The sequence below is a fragment of the Bos javanicus genome, chromosome 7, assembly GCF_032452875.1.
Source record: "Bos javanicus breed banteng chromosome 7, ARS-OSU_banteng_1.0, whole genome shotgun sequence".
NCBI classification, from domain to species: domain Eukaryota; kingdom Metazoa; phylum Chordata; class Mammalia; order Artiodactyla; family Bovidae; genus Bos; species Bos javanicus.
Genome location: NC_083874.1, coordinates 17,375,871 through 17,391,989, shown reverse-complemented (window position 1 = coordinate 17,391,989; position 16,119 = coordinate 17,375,871). Strand labels below are relative to the sequence as shown.

The following is a 16,119-nucleotide window of genomic DNA, read 5'->3' as shown; positions in this document are numbered from 1 at the left end:
CTGTCTCTATGGATGTGCCTTTTCTAGGGACCTTATATAGGTGGTATCATACACCTTTCATCTTTCTGTGTTTGGCATATTTCACTTAGCATAATGTTTTCAAGATTTATCTGTGATGCAGCATAAATCAAAATGTAATTCCTTTTCAATGGCTGAGTAACATTCCATTGTTTATACACACCAGATTGTTATCTGTTAATGGTTAACTTTGTATCTTATGAGTTGTACTTCAGCAAGAAAAAATGCAGGGGTAGATGTGGCTTCTGGTACAGCTTGATCTTTCCTGAGAGGGGGCTGTGCCTTCTTTTCCCTCTTCTGTGCCAGACCTCAAGCCCAATGGCCAGGAGTCAATTTCTCCCCTGTCCCATTTTGTTTCCTCCAACCTCGTCTCTCTTTCCACAGTTCCTCTGCCTTAAGAATATCCGCACCTTTCTGTCTACCTGCTACGAGAAGTTTGGCCTCAAGCGGAGTGAACTCTTTGAGGCCTTCGACCTCTTTGATGTGCAGGATTTTGGCAAGGTAAGATGGGACTGAGCTGCCTGTGAGATGGACACCTAGAGCCCAAAGACTGGATTTCAATTCATTTCCATGAATGTCTACACTGGACAAACCAAGCGTTGTCAGGGAAGGACTGCTGGGCTAGAACAAGTCATACAGCAGGTGCAAACAGCCTTGCTTGGAACACGTGGAACCCAGTTTGAGTCCCTGTCCCACCACTTGCTGTGTGACCTCAGATTTGTGGCCGTGCTTCTCTGAGCCCTAGGTCCATTGTAACTTGGAAATAAGATCATCCCATTCTGTCTGAGTGGTTATGGCGATTGACTAGAACAAAGGGTTCAAGTGGTGGGTGCTCAGTTAAGGGAATGTGGACATGCTGACGTGGGGACATAGGAAGGTGGGAAAATTCTGAATTGGGCTCCCAGGGACATGAAGTCTAACCTCAAGGTCAAGTGCTTGGAGGCTGTGTTCTGGCATGTGGGTGGGCAAGGGGCTTGCTGAGCAGCCTTGGCCCCCATCACAGGTCATCTACACCCTGTCCGCTCTGTCCTGGACCCCGATTGCCCAGAACAAGGGGATCATGTGAGTAACTACGTGAGCTGACAGCTCTGGACCCCGTTAGGCCCTATTCCTCCTCCTTGAAGCCCCCTGCCCACCTGGCCCCCCTGGGTCTCTGCTCATACCATCTTGGTTCCCCCAGGCCCTTCCCCACTGAGGAGAGTGTGGGTGATGAAGACATCTACAGTGGCCTGTCCGACCAGATCGAGTGAGTGTCTGAGACCATGATCCTGCCCTGGTGGTCTGAGGAGACAAGGCCCCGCCATGGGGGGTGGGGGTCTGAGGGGACTGGCCTCTCCCTGGGGTGTCGGAGGGTCCCTGGTCTGGGGGCTGGTCTGGAGGCTTCTCTGGCTCCGCCTGACTCCGCGTCCTGCAGCGACACGGTGGAGGAGGATGAGGACCTGTACGACTGCGTGGAGAACGAGGAGGCAGAGGGCGACGAGGTCTACGAGGACCTCATGCGCTCGGAGCCGGTGCCCATGCCGGTGTGTGGGGGCGCAGGACGGGGTTGGGCAGGCTCATGGGTGGGGCGCATCCCCGGACACCCCAACATCAGCCTCTCCTCCCCACTCTCAGCCCAAGATGACAGAGTATGACAAGCGGTGCTGCTGTCTGCGGGAGATCCAGCAGACGGAGGAGAAGTATACGGACACGCTGGGCTCCATCCAACAGGTGATGCTCCGACCTGGTCCTTGCCAGACGCATGCGCAGAGCGGAGAGGCATCATCCAGCCCACACGGGCTTGGGGATGTTTCCCATCCTCACTGCTCCATATTTCTTCATCTCTCATAGTCTCTGGTCCCCTCGGCGTTGCTCCCTACTTCTCCCTCTGTTTGAATTTCTCTCCTTCTGTGTCTCTTTATCCCTGTCGCCCTCTTTTCCTGTATTCTTCATTTGTCCATTTATCTCTATTACTCTCACTTTCTACTTCCTCTTTTTCCTTTGGCCATCTCTCGCTTTTTTTTTTTTTTTTTTGCTGCACTATGTGGCATGTGAGATCTCAGTTCCCTGACCAGGGATCTAACCCATGCCCCCTGCAGGGGAAGCATGGAGTCTTAAGCACTGGACCACCAGGGAAGTCCCTGGCCATCTCTTTTTTAACCATTTTATTGAGATTTAATCAAAATGCCATACAATTCAGCCATTGAACATCTACAATTTAATATTTTCTGGTATATTCACAAGGGTTTGCCACCATCATCACTGTTTATTTTCAAAAAAATGTATTGGAGTATAGTTGATTTACAGTATTGTATGTGTGCTCAGTCATGTCCAACTCTTTGTGACCCCATGGACTGTAGCCCACCAGGCTCCTCTGTCCATAGGATTCTCCAGGCAAGAATACTGGAGTGGGTTGCCAGGCCCTCCTCCAGGGGATCTACCTGACCCGGGGATTGAACCTGTGTCTCCTGCATTGGCAGGCAGGTTCTTTGCTACTAGCGCCACCTGGGAACCCCACAAAGTTGTGTGAAGGTGAAGGTGAAGGTGAAGTCGCTCAGTCGTGTCTGACTCTTTGTGACCCCGTGGACTGTAGCCTACCAGGCTTCTACCAGGCTTCTCCGTCCATGGGATTTTCCAGGCAAGAATACTGGAGTGGGTTACCATTTCCTTCTCCAAGGGATCTTCCCGACCCACCACGGTTTAATTTTAGAACATTTTCTTTTTTTCCTGTTGTTTTGGCCTTGCAGCTTGTGAGATTTTCGTTCCTGGGCCAGGAATTGAACCCAGGCTCTCCTAACCACTGGACAGCCAGGAAATTCCCAATTTTAGAACATTTTCATCATCCCTCAAAGAAACCCCATACCCCTTAGCCATCACCCCTTAAACTCTGATTTCCCCCCAGCCCCTCCCTGGCACCCACTAACCTACTTTCTGTCTCTGTGGCGTACTTATTCTGGACATTTCATCTAAATGAACTCATTCACCGTGTGGCCTTCTGTGCCTGGCTCCTCTCGCTGAATCTCGTGTTTCAAGGCTCATCCACACTGAAGTGCGTGTCATTGCTTCACTCCTTTTTCTGGATGGACCACATTTTGTTATTTATTCATCTGTCGATGGACACATGGGTTGTTTCTGCTTTGGGAATTTATGATAATAAATTCTGCATGGAACAGTCCTGTACAGGTTTTTTGTGTGGACTTTCTCCATTACTCTTTTCTCTCATTTTCTGTTTCCTTGCCTCTGTCTCTTTCTCTCTACACATCTCTCTCTCTCTCCCAGTCTCTTATGTTTCTATTTGTCCCTTTCCATCTCTGTCTCCTCCTCTCTGTGTCTCTGGGGCTTGCCTGGAAGGAGGAGTCTTCCCCTTCTCCATCCTTCTCTCCCCACTCCCCCACAGCATTTTATGAAGCCCTTGCAGCGGTTCCTTAAACCCCAAGATGTCGAGATTATCTTCATCAACATTGAGGTGAGCTGACTGATTACTGCCTTCCCGGGCTTCTGTACAGAGGGGATGGTTTGCTGGCTTCACCTGTCCCTGGAGTGTGGGGGTTTGGAGATGAATCTCATAGGGTGGGCGGATGATCCTTCTCCCACCCAGCATCCCCAGCTCCAGGCTCCCACCCCAAGCCTCACCCCTTGCCTCCAAGTAGGACCTGCTTCGTGTACACACCCATTTCCTAAAGGAGATGAAGGAAGCCCTGGCCAACCCTGGTGCATCCACCCTCTACCAGGTCTTCATCAAATACAAGGAGAGGTGAGACCCAGGCATCCAGCCCAGACCTCTGGAGGCCACCCTGCCCTGCCCAGGCTGGGCATTCGGGAGACATTGCCCTCATAGACCACCAAGCAGAGAAGGCTTTTCTATCCTTGCTTGTGGGCACAGTGCTGCTCATCTCTGGTTAAATTCCCAGCTCTTCCTCTTGTGAGCTGTATGGCACTAGAAAGTCACTTAACCTCTCTGTGCTTCTACTTCTGCATCTCTAAAATCAGTGTGATCCAAAGAATGTACCTCTTTGGGGTTGTGGTGAGGATCGAATAAATCGATGCCTTTTTTTTTTTTTCTAAGTCTCTCAGTCATGTCTGACTCTTTGTGACCCCATGGACTATACAGTCCATGGAATTCTCCAGGCCAGAATACTGGAGTGTGTAGCCATTCCCTTCTCCAGGGGATCTTTCCAACTGAGGGATCAAACCCAGGTCTCCTGCATTGCAGGCGGATTCTTTACCAGCTGAGCCACTAGGGAAGCCCAAGAATACTGGAGTGGGTAGCCTATCCCTTCTCCAGAGGATATTTCCAACCCAGGAATCGAACAGGGGTCTCCTGCACTGCAGGCGGATTCTTTACCACCTGGTCTACCAGGGAATTCTACAGAGCTTAATGTGGAACTTGGCACACAGTATGTGTTCAATAAATTCTTATTAAATAAATGAACATTAAGCAGAGATGATATGCCAGGTGCTGCACTTAGAGCTTCTTGTGCATTATCTCATTTAATGCTACAATAACCCATATGTGGGAGGTGCTATTGTTATGCCCATTTTACAGACAGGGAGACTGAGGCTCAGCACCATCCAGCTGGGAAGAGGCAGGGCCGGGATTGACACCCAGATCTGCCAGACCTTGGTGCCAGTGTCATTCCTCGGCCGCCTGCCCTCTTCCTGCAGGTTCCTCATCTATGGCCGCTACTGTAGCCAGGTGGAGTCTGCCAGCAAGCACCTGGACCGCGTGGCCACAGCCCGGGAGGATGTACAAATGAAGCTGGAAGTAGGGGATGGGCTTCATCTTTGCGGGGGGAAGTTCTCTCACTCCTTTCCACTCTCTGGGGGGCAGTAGTGGGGAGACTGAGCTGGAAAGAGCATCCCTTCCTGCTGCAGCCCAGTCAGGGGTCTGTCCGCTGAAGGTTTGTGGAGGGAGGTACTGATCAGCTAAGTGGGAGAAACTGACCCCAGCTGAACCCTGTACTCTGGATGGAGCCCTGGTACCAGCCTGAGGTTCTGACACTGACCTGAACTCCGAGGGCACACTGAACCCCAGCCAGAGGCCCAACCCTGGCTGTGCACCAAGTCTGGGCCAAACCCCAGTTCTGGGCTGAGTTCCAACTTCACACAGAGCCCTGATCCCAGCCAAGCCCTGATCCTGGAGGGAGCACGGATCCTGGACTGAATCCCAACCTGGATCCGTTTGTCTAGTGGAAGCATAGACAGAGTAGGGATGATGAGGGATGGCCAGTGTCTGCTGTCCATTCAATTTCTTTGGTCTCCATCATGGGGACCCTCCAGGCCTGTCTACCTCCCTCTCTGGAGCCCCCATCAGCTGAGGAATCCTGGACATCTACCCCAGGCAGCCTCCAGCTGGTCACCCGCACCCCATGGTGTTCTTTATTTCCTTGGGGAGCGGGGAGAAGAGGCTTCAGGGTCTAGAACTATCCCCACCTTCCACCTCTTCTCACTCACCCCTTTCTCCAACCCCCTAGGAATGTAGTCAGCGCGCCAACAATGGGAGGTTCACCTTAAGGGACCTGTTGATGGTGCCCATGCAGCGAGTGCTCAAATATCACCTCCTGCTCCAGGTGCACAAAGCGGGGAAGGCATGGGCTTCTAGGGGCACACAGATCTCCCTGCAAGGGCTCCTGGGGGCTGGGCTTCCCTTTCTGGGAGGGGATCACTGGGGCTGTGCCCCAGCCTCTAGGGACAGCAGAAGGAGGAAGAAGGAGCTGGTGGGCCAGGCTTGTTTGGAAGGCCCCCCAGGAGGAGGGGGCAGGCCCAGGCAATATGCATCTCTGTGGGTCACACAGGAGCTGGTGAAACACACACAGGATGCAACGGAGAAGGACAACTTGCGGCTGGCCCTAGATGCCATGAGGGTGAGTGGTCACACAGAGGGATGGCAGTGCCACCCAGACACCCATGGGTTTAAGTCAGGGAGTACCACCCAGGCACGGCCACACCCACGGGCCGCCCCCTCCCTCCACCGCCCTCTCGAGACCTCCTGTACCTCGAATGACTCATTCCCAGCATCCCCCTTGGGGACAGTGACATTCTCCTGCTGCCCCCTGCTGGAGGTTGACCCTCTGTCCCCTGCCAGGTGGGGGATAGGACTGGGGGAGGGGGGCACCCAGGCTCACCCTTGCCCCACCCCCAGGACCTGGCACAGTGCGTAAACGAGGTCAAGCGGGACAATGAGACGCTGCGGCAGATTACCAACTTCCAGCTGTCCATCGAGAACCTGGTGAGGGGGTGGGCGGGGAGGGCCGGGATGTGGCCACGTGGAGAGGGGGTGTCATCTCCTCCTGGGGGCCCCTTGCCAGACGTCTTGTCTGCTGTGTAGGACCAGTCTCTAGCCCACTACGGCCGACCCAAGATCGATGGTGAGCTGAAGATAACTTCGGTGGAGAGGCGCTCCAAGATGGACAGGTGGGCGGAGCCAATATGGATCTGGGGCGGAGCCTGGACAGGGGCGGGGCCAGGCTACTGGTTAGGCAGGTGGGTGGAGCCAACACAGTTCTAGGATGGAATCTGGGCAAGGGCTTGGTGCTATTTCTAGATAGACAGGTTTTGAAAAAAAAAGTTTGTTGCCCAGGTGTCTCCGACTCTTTGCGATCCCATAGACTGTAGCCCGCCAGGCTCCTCTCTTCATGGGAATCTCCAGGCAAGAGTACTGGAGTGGGTTGCCATTCCCTTCTCTAGGGGATCTTCCCAACCTAGGGATCGAACCTAGCTTTCCCTCATTGCAGGCAGATTCTTTACCATCTGAGGTAGGTGGGGCCGTATGTACCAGTGGGTGGAGCCTAGACTGAGAGGGGAAGCAGAGCCAGCATGGTTGTGTGGGTGGAGCCAAGAAGGACAGGTGGCAGGAATAGCAAGAATCAAATGGGTGAAGTCAAAATAGACAGGTAGGCGTGGCCAAGTTGGCTACTGTGGAGAAGAAGAGCCAGAATCCTAGATTGACAGCAGAGTGGGCCCGGAAAGTGGGAGGGGATCAGGTGGAGAGCTTGTGGGAACTTAGGGAGGAGCCAGACAGGGACACTTGATTGCTTCCAGGTATGCCTTCCTGCTTGACAAAGCTCTGCTCATCTGTAAGCGCCGAGGGGACACCTACGACCTCAAGGACTTTGTGAACCTGCACAGCTTCCAGGTTCGAGATGACTCCTCCGGAGAGAGGGACAACAAGAAGGTAAGGCTCAGAGGTGGTAACTGGGAGACCCCAATGCTGGGGACCCTCAATGCCACTTGAGCTCTCTACTTGGCCCTTGGAATGCCTCTGTGTGTGTGTGTGTGTGTGTGTGTGTGTGTGATTTAGCACTGAAACATGTATATTATCATATGTGAAATAGATCACCAGTCCAGGTTCAATGCATGAGACAGGGCACTCAGGGCTGCTGGTGCACTGGGATGACCCAGAGGGATGGGATGGGGAGGGAGGTGGGAGGGAGGTTCAGGATGGGGGACACACGTACACCCTTGGCTGATTCATGTCAGTGTATGGCAAAAATCACTACAATGTTGTAAAGTAATTAGTCTCCAATTAAGAGAAATAAATTAATTTTTAAAATTTAATTTATTTATTTTGGCCACGTGGCCTGTGGGATCTTAGTTCCCCCATCAAGGATCTGACTCATGCCCCCCTGCAGTGGAAGTGCAGAGTCTTAACCACCGGACAGCCACAGAAGTCCCAAGTGTGATTTTGTTTTGTAATTAAAAAATTTTTTTATTTAAATTTGTTTTTAATTGGAGGATAATTGCTTTACAATATTGTGCTGGTTTCTGTCATACATCAGTGTGAATCAGCCATAGGTATAAGTACGCATGTGTATGAATCTAGATTTGTGGATGTGTATTTGCTTCTCCTGGGAAGCCCTTTACACGGCTCTCCTGGGGGCAGACAGGCTGTCGTTGGCTTGACCCCTTCCTCCCCAGAGCAGTAGGGTCAATGGGCATGTGGTCCCACCCTCTGCAGGGTGGGTGCCTTCATTTTAAACCCTGCTTCTCCACAGTGGACTCACATGTTCCTCCTGATTGAGGACCAAGGTGCCCAGGGCTATGAGCTGTTCTTCAAGACACGAGAACTAAAGAAGAAGTGGATGGAGCAGTTCGAGATGGCCATGTGAGACCCCCTCCTCCTCCATCTTTCCATCCTCAGAGGACTTTAGGCAGTTTTGGGCTTTAGTCTCACCTTGCCATGGGGTCACTCAGAACCTCAGTTTCTTCCTCTGGGAAGTGGGAGGAACAGGCTTTCAAGACAGTCTGCATCCCCAGAATGCCAAGTGTTCACGATTTTCCATCACCAGCCTCGAAATCCTTCCTCCTTGTCTTCCACCTCCTTCTCTTTCTTGAGATGACATTCACATAACAAAAACTTAGCCATTTTGAAGTGCACAATTCTGGGACTTCCCTGGCAGTTCAATGGTTGAAATTCCCCCTTCCAGTGCAGGGGGGTATGAATTCAATCCCTGGTCAGGGAACTAAGATCCTACATGCCTTGTGGCCAAAAAACCAAAACATAAGAAATAGAAGCAATATTGTAACACATTCAATAAAGACTTTTAAAATGGTCCACATTAAAAAAATCTTTTAAAAAAGTGCACAATTCAGTGGTATTTGGTAAATTCACACTGTGCAACCATCACCTCTATCTAGTTCCAGAATATCTTCAAACCCCCAGATGAGACCCTGCACTCAAGCAGTGATCCCTTCCTGTTTTCCCTACTCCCAGCCCCTGGCACCCACTCACCCACTTTCTGTCCCCACCTATGTTCACTGAAGCACTATTCACTAGCAAAATGGTCACAATCCAACGGTCCATCAGTGGGCGCATGGAGAAACGCAATAGGGCATATCCATGCAATGGAACAGTAGGCTGCAGCGTGTACTGGTACGTCATTGCCTTTAATGGCTGAATCCTGTTCCATTGCATGGAATTCTCTTCCCTCGCCAGCTCCAACATCTACCCCGAGAACGCCACTGCCAATGGTCATGACTTTCAGATGTTTTCCTTTGAGGAGACCACATCCTGCAAGGCTTGCCAGATGCTGCTGAGGTGGGAATCTGGGAGGATGGACCTGGTTGCTGGGGTGGGTTGTCCCTTCCTCTGTGGGGTGGGGGGGGGCTCCCCTGGCCATCATGCCCCTGAGTTGGGAGTGGGGAGGCTCTCCTTTGATCTTCAGCTTCTCTGTCTCTCTTCTGCTCTAAAAAAACCCAAAGGGGCCCTTTATGTTGTTGGCAAAATGATTGGCTGTGTTTGTTCAGCATCACTGACTCCTTCCTTTATCTTCTCCTGCATCTCAGAGGCACTTTCTATCAGGGGTACCGCTGTCAACGGTGCCGAGCACCTGCACACAAGGAGTGTCTTGGGAGGGTCCCTCCGTGTGGTCGACATGGACAAGGTACTAGGGGACTGAGGTGGGAGGTGGGTTTCTGCATGAGGGTTCCCCCCAACCCCATTCTAACCAGTATATCTGTATATTTACCCTCTCATAGATTATTCAGGAACTATGAAGAAGGTGAGACCCCCCATGTTCCTTTCTGTGCATGGAAATTGGGGCAGGAGTCGGGAAGGAAGGACCTGGGAGATTCTATCAGTGGGTGTGGCTCTTGGCTGGATGCCCAGTTGATCCCTGGGTCTAGAAGATCCCCTGGAGGAGGAAATGGCAACCCACTCCACTATTCTTGCCTGGGAAATCCCATGGACAGAGGAGCCTGGCAGGCTACAGTCCTGGGGCTGCAAAGAGTCTGACACAACTGAGTGACTGAGCAGGCACATCTGCAGGCAAATAAGGGTTGAGGAGCCCCCAGACGGGGTACAGATAGTCATGCTTGCTCTTTTGTCTCTCCCTTCAGGATAAGCCACATCGGCGGGCTCAAGACAAAAAGAGGAATGAGCTAGGTGAGTCAGCAGGGGATGCTGTGCAGGGCAGAAAGAAATCTAGGCTTTGCCTCAGTGATGCTGACCCAGGGAGAGATCTCAACAATTATGTTAATGACCACATAACATTCTACTTATAAAACATCTGTTCTAGTTCCAGAAACTTGAAAGGAATTTTTAAATAGCAAAGTCAATTTGTTATTAGCTTTGCTTAAACACTGTGAAGGGGGTGCTTGGAACATGGCAATCCTTGTTATCATGTTCTTGCCTCCCATTCACTTTTTTATGTATACAGATGTTTTTTAAAATTGAAGTTTAGTTGAATAAAGTCTTGCCCTACTCACCTCCTGCTTCTTAGGCTTTGCACATGCTGTTCCCTCTGCCTGGACCACTCCGGCCTCCTCATCCATCTAACTCCACCTCATCTTTCAAGTGTCCACTTTAATGCGTCCTCCTCTGAGCAACCTTCCTTGATGGCTCAGACTCATCAGGTCTCCCACTGTGATGCTCCGGAAAACCCTCTACTCCTACCACCTCAACTAGAATATCTTAGCCAAACCCTGTCTCCCGCTACCCACCTGGGAGCTTACAGTGATTTAGGTATACAGCAAAGTGATTTAGTTATACAGATATTTTTCAGATTCTTTTCCATTGTAGGTTATTATAAGATATTGAATATAGCTCCCTGTATTATAAGTAGGTCCTTGTTGTTCATCTCTTTATATATAGTAGTGTCCATCTGTCCATCTCAAATTCCCAGTTTATTCCTCCACCCCCTCCCATTCACCTTTTTTATTCACTGGCCACCCTCCCTTTTTTGGTTTGCTGACAAACTCCATCTGTAGTCTTAGCTGGCTGGGCACACCTCATGCCCTCTCCCATTGATTCTGTGTCACAGAATCTTATCATAATAGGGTGGTCTCAGCAAAGCATCAGTTCAGTTCAGTCGCTCAGTCGTGTCCAACTCTTTGCGACCCCATGAATCGCAGCACACCAGGCCTCCCTGTCTGTCACCAACTCCCGGAGTTCACCCAGACTCACATCCATCGAGTCAGTGATGCCATCCAGCCATCTTATCCTCTGTCGTCCCCTTCTCCTCCTGCCCCCAATCCCTCCCAGCATCAGAGTCTTTTCCAATGAGTCAACTCTTCGCATGAGGTGGCCAAAGTACTGGAGTTTCAGCTTTAGCATCGTTCCTTCCAAAGAAATCCCAGGGCTGATCTCCTTCAGAATGGACTGGTTGGATCTCCTTGCAGTCCAAGGGGCTCTCAAGAGTCTTCTCCAGCACCACAGTTCAAAAGCATCAATTCTTTGGCGCTCAGCCTTCTTCACAGTCCAACTCTCACATCCATACATGACCACTGGAAAAACCATAGCCTTGACTAGACAGACCTTTGTTGGCAAAGTAATGCCAACAAATATTCTGCTTTTGAATATGCTATCTAGGTTGGTCATAACTTTCCTTCCAAGGAGTAAGCATAGTCCACCTGAAAGGTAGGGAGCAGGAGATGCAGTTTGACCAAGCCAGAATTCTTTTTAGCCTGGGCAGGGGGTGGTGGTAGAAAGGCTGGATTCATGTATATGTTAACAGTGTCTATGGGATCACAGTCATGATGAGTAATTTTTATTCAATATCCATTGTATATATCCTCTGAAGTAAATTGATGACTAAAACAGGATATTTCCTGTCCTCCCAAAGCTCCTAGGTGGGTAGCAGGAGACAGGGTTTGGCTAAGTTATTCTAGCTGAGGTGGTAGGAGTAGAGGGTTTTCCGGAGCATCTCAGTGGGAGACCTGATGAGTTTGAGCCATCAGGGAAGGCTGCTCAGAGGAGGAGGCATTAAAGTGGACACTTGAAAGTTGAGGTGGAGTTAGACGGATGAGGAGGCAGGAGTGGTCCAGGCAGAGGGAACAGCATGTGCAAAGCCTAGGAAGCAGGAGGTGAGTAGGGCAAGACTTTATTCAAGAACTAGGGGGGACCTCCCAGGTGGCCCAGTGGTTAAGAATTTGCCTTGCAATGAAGGAGGTGCGGATTTGATTCCCGGCCGGGGAGCAAAGATCCTGCATGCTGCACAGTGTGGCCACAGAGTAAAAAAAAAAGAACTTGGTGTGGCCAAGAAAAATAAACTCTTTGCTCAGAATCAATGTAAAGATTCAGTTTCATATCTGTCATCCTATATCTATCTTGATAGATATCTATAGATAGCTATAGTTCTATATCTATAGCTATAGGTACTTCAGCTTTATTTGTAACAATTAAAAATTAGAAACAACTCAAATATGGTCAACAGTGGGAATACATATATGATATATACTATATATGTATATAATGTAATAATTGCTAAGTCACTTGAGTCGTGTCCGACTCTGTGCGACCCCATAGACAACAGCCCACCAGGCTCCCCTGTCCCTGGGATTCTCCAGGCAAGAACACTGGAGTGGGTTGCCATTTCCTTCTCCAATGCATGAAAGTGAAAAGTGAAAGTGAAGTCGCTCAGTCGTGTCTGATTCTTAGTGACCCCGTGGACTGCAGCCTACCGGGCTCCTCCGTCCATGGGATTTTCCAGGCAAGAGTACTGGAGTGGGATGCCATTGCCTTCTCCGGATGTAATAATATATATGTATAAAATCAGCTGTATAAAAAAATGTATATATTAGCCTTACTGGTCAAAAACCAGAAACAACCCAGATGTCCTCAGTAGGAGATAATATATATGAATGTGTGTATGTGTGTATATATCCATCATACAGATACTTAAACATATGTATATGTTCACATATATGTTTGCATATATATATACATACTCTTGCTCATATCCATTTTATGTGGATATATATAATTATCATTTTCTATTGAGACAGAAATATGTAATTTTCTATAATTTCCTATTGAAATATATATAATATATATGTAATGTTCTATGAGACGGAAATATTTCTATTGAGATAGAAAATACATACCATAAGGTGTGTACGATGAATAAATTTTAAGAGTATGGCTCACTGAATCTCTACCCATGTAACCACCACTCAGATCAATGTATAGGACACTTTCATCATCATGGAAAGTTTTATTGGCTGGTGCTGGTCATACTCACTGCTAGTCTGCCCTGTCTCCCAGAAGGAACCACTTTCTGACCTCTATCAGCACAGATTAGTTTTGCCTGCCCTTTAACTTCACACAAATGAAGTTGTATAGCATGGACTCTCATAGCGTATTAGCGTATCTGCTTGAAGCAGTCACTTGTTCTTTTTCATTGCTGTATCGTATTCCATGATATGGTTATTTCATGCTGTGTTTATCCATCTTCTTAAAGACATGGGGTATGTTGCACATTTTTTAGCTCTTGTGAATAGAGCTGCTGTGAACATTCTTCGTCTATGAATCTCTGGGGACCTGTGTTTCGTTTCTCTGGGTGATGTATTCATGAGTGGAATTAGCTTCAGTGAATACTGCCCAGCAGTTTTCCAAAGTGGGTTCCTACTAGTCATGCAGGAATGAGCTGTGGAGTCATGGCCACCTTTCCCGTTTATGCAAAAAAAATTATTTTACATGTTTTCATATTAAAAACTTCTTCAAATTAAAAAAAAAAAGAGAATCCAGGAATCCAGGTGACTTCCAGTTGCTCCACATCCTTGCTGCCACTTGGTATCGTCTGTCTTTTTACCTTCTGCCATCCTGCTGGGTGGCGAGACTTGGATGTGAAAGTCCTGGACTTCTCTGTATCATCCCCTCCCCTCCCCTCCAGGCCTGCCCAAGATGGAGGTGTGCCAGGAATACTACGGGCTGCCCCCACCCCCTGGAGCCATTGGACCTTTTTTGCGCCTCAACCCGGGAGACATTGTGGAGCTCACTAAGGCTGAAGCCGAACAGAACTGGTGGGAGGTACAGGCTGGGGCCATGGGAATGACGGGGAAGGACCTGAACATGGGGTTAGGGTGTAGGTGGCCTCGGGAGTGGGATCATGCTCCCACTGAACTCTGGCAATGGAAATTTGCTCCAGGCAGGGTGATGTCTATGGGGATTTGTGGGGCTGACCTGGCCCTTCTGGGCTGGTGGTATTCCCAGAAGTTGATACTGGTTGGTCCCTCTCTGGGTCATTCCAGGTCATGGAGAGGTAGATGGCCAAGCAGAGTGGCTGTTGGGTGAAAGATGAATACACACAAGCATTGTGGCTGCCTGTAACCTCTCTGCCCATCTCTCCCTTCCATCTTTTTAGGGAAGGAATATATCTACCAATGAAGTCGGCTGGTTTCCCTGCAATAGGGTCAAGCCCTACGTGCATGTGAGTGCCTCAGTCTGGTTGGAGTGAGGGCACGGGGGTGCAGAGGGCATCCTGTGAGGATGGGCAGCATTGAGGGGAATGCTTCTGAGATCAGGAGGGGCTGCCCATCATGGCCTGTCACTCCCTACCTTGTTGACTGAGCCCAGAGAGGGGTTCACCCTGGGAAGGATGACCAGTCCTTTTCTCCTTGGTTCTTTTTATTTTCAATGTTTCAGTTTTTATTACATACACATGAACATATGACTTTTTAAAATTAACCTTTAATTTTGTTTTGGAGTATAGCTAGTGACAATGTTGTGATAGTTTCAGGTGGACAGAAAAGGGACTCGGTCATACATACATGTATCCATTCTCCCCCAAACCCTGCTCCCGTCCAGGCTGCCGCATGACATTGAGCAGAGTTCCCTGTGCTGTACAGCAGATCCTTGTTGGTTATCTATTTTAAATATAGCAGGGTATACATGTCCATACCAAACTCCCAACCCTCCCTTTCTCCCATCCTTTCCTCAGCAACCATAAGTTTATTCTCTAAGTTCTTGTGAGTCTGTTTCTGTTTTCTAAATAAGTTCATTTGTATCATGTCTTTTTAGATTTAGCATAAAAATGGATGTCATACGATGTCTCTGTTTCTCTGTCTGACTTATTTCACTCAGTATGACGATCTCTGTGCTTAGTTTCTCAGTCCTGTCTGACTCTTTGTGACCCCATGGACTGTAGCCCGCGGGCTCCTCTGTCCATGGGGATTCTCCAGGTGAGAATACTGAAGTGGGTTGCCATGCCTTCTTCCAGGGGATCTTCCCAACCCAGGGATCGAACCTAGGTCTCCCACATTACAGGTGGATTCTTTACCATCTGAGCCACCAGAGATGTGCAAATGGCATTATTTTGTTCTTTTTAATGGCTGGGTAATATTTCATTTTATATATGTACTACATCTTCTTTGTCCATTCCCCTGACAATGGACATTTAGGCTGCTTCCATGTCTTGGCTATTGTAAACAGCACAGCAATGAATATTGGGGTACATGTATCCTTTTGGACCATGTTTTTCCCTGTATATGTGCCTAGGAGTGGGATTTCAGAGTCGTATGGTAGCTCTGTTTTTAGTTTTTTAAAGAACCTCCATCCTTGAATCTTCTCCATCACTTGGGGAAGGAACAGGGGTTCAGAAGGCTGGCCAACCCCTGCATTCCTTCAGAGGCACCAAACAGAGTCATCTACGGGGTCGCGTCCCCTGGGCCTCCTCATGCAGGGACCAGGCCTGCCCACCGCTCTGCCTGGCGCTTGTCTTTCTTCACCTGTTTCCCATTCTCTTGATTTCCTCGTCTTGATAATGACTTCAAATCTTCCCCATTCTCCCCAAACCTCATTCTTCCTCACTACCCACTGACCACTTTGTAGCCCTCATAGGAGCCTGCAGACAGAAAGTCTCTCCCATTTTTTTTTTTTTTGCTTTCATTTTATGTAATTTCAGACTTCCAGAAAAGTCATGAGAATAATGCAAAGAACGCTCATACATCTGTTAGTCAGATCACCAATTGTTAACATTTTGTCTCATTGTCTCTGTCATCTTTCTCTGAACATTTCATTTATATAGAAAATGTCTATTATTTGTTTTTTCTTGAGACTCTTCAAAGTAAGTTTACAGACACATTTCCTCTTTAATCTGAATACCTGCCGAGAACAGGAACTTTCTCTTGTATATACATAGTGTGATTTTTGAAAACATGAAATTCAGCATGGACATTCTACTATTATAAATTATCACATATTAGAAATTATAATATATAAATTATATATTACATAATTCAGAGTGTGTATTTACACTTTACCAATTTTCCAAAAAATATCTTTTGCTTTTTTTTTTTTTTTTTGGCTTGGGGTCCTTTCTCCATTGTGGAGTTGCATTATGTATTTCTAACTCCATCATTCCTCCTAAGTTATTAGCTGATATTCTATTGTAAAGAACTGTCTCT

General features: G+C 48.6%; 1 protein-coding gene across 4 annotated transcripts in view; it reads left to right on the top strand.

Moving 5' to 3' along the window:
• The window catches only part of VAV1 (vav guanine nucleotide exchange factor 1), a 63,904-nt gene that overhangs the window by 28,673 nt on the left and 19,112 nt on the right, over positions 1 to 16,119 (top strand). For 2 of the 4 annotated variants that reach the window (XM_061422421.1, XM_061422417.1), the window contains exons 2-20: positions 403 to 519; positions 1,199 to 1,264; positions 1,433 to 1,541; positions 1,633 to 1,728; positions 3,395 to 3,463; positions 3,648 to 3,751; positions 4,663 to 4,762; positions 5,472 to 5,567; positions 5,793 to 5,861; positions 6,140 to 6,226; positions 6,326 to 6,411; positions 7,039 to 7,171; positions 7,992 to 8,101; positions 8,933 to 9,034; positions 9,283 to 9,380; positions 9,475 to 9,497; positions 9,835 to 9,880; positions 13,608 to 13,744; positions 14,079 to 14,144. In XM_061422421.1, the coding sequence (XP_061278405.1) occupies positions 403 to 519; positions 1,199 to 1,264; positions 1,433 to 1,541; positions 1,633 to 1,728; positions 3,395 to 3,463; positions 3,648 to 3,751; positions 4,663 to 4,762; positions 5,472 to 5,567; positions 5,793 to 5,861; positions 6,140 to 6,226; positions 6,326 to 6,411; positions 7,039 to 7,171; positions 7,992 to 8,101; positions 8,933 to 9,034; positions 9,283 to 9,380; positions 9,475 to 9,497; positions 9,835 to 9,880; positions 13,608 to 13,744; positions 14,079 to 14,144 (1,714 nt within the window). Of the gene's footprint in view, positions 1 to 402; positions 520 to 1,021; positions 1,081 to 1,198; positions 1,265 to 1,432; positions 1,542 to 1,632; positions 1,729 to 3,394; positions 3,464 to 3,647; positions 3,752 to 4,662; positions 4,763 to 5,471; positions 5,568 to 5,792; positions 5,862 to 6,139; positions 6,227 to 6,325; positions 6,412 to 7,038; positions 7,172 to 7,991; positions 8,102 to 8,932; positions 9,035 to 9,282; positions 9,381 to 9,474; positions 9,498 to 9,834; positions 9,881 to 13,607; positions 13,745 to 14,078; positions 14,145 to 16,119 lie in introns of all 4 variants that reach the window. The other 2 variants (XM_061422420.1, XM_061422418.1) reach the window with 2 other exon arrangements.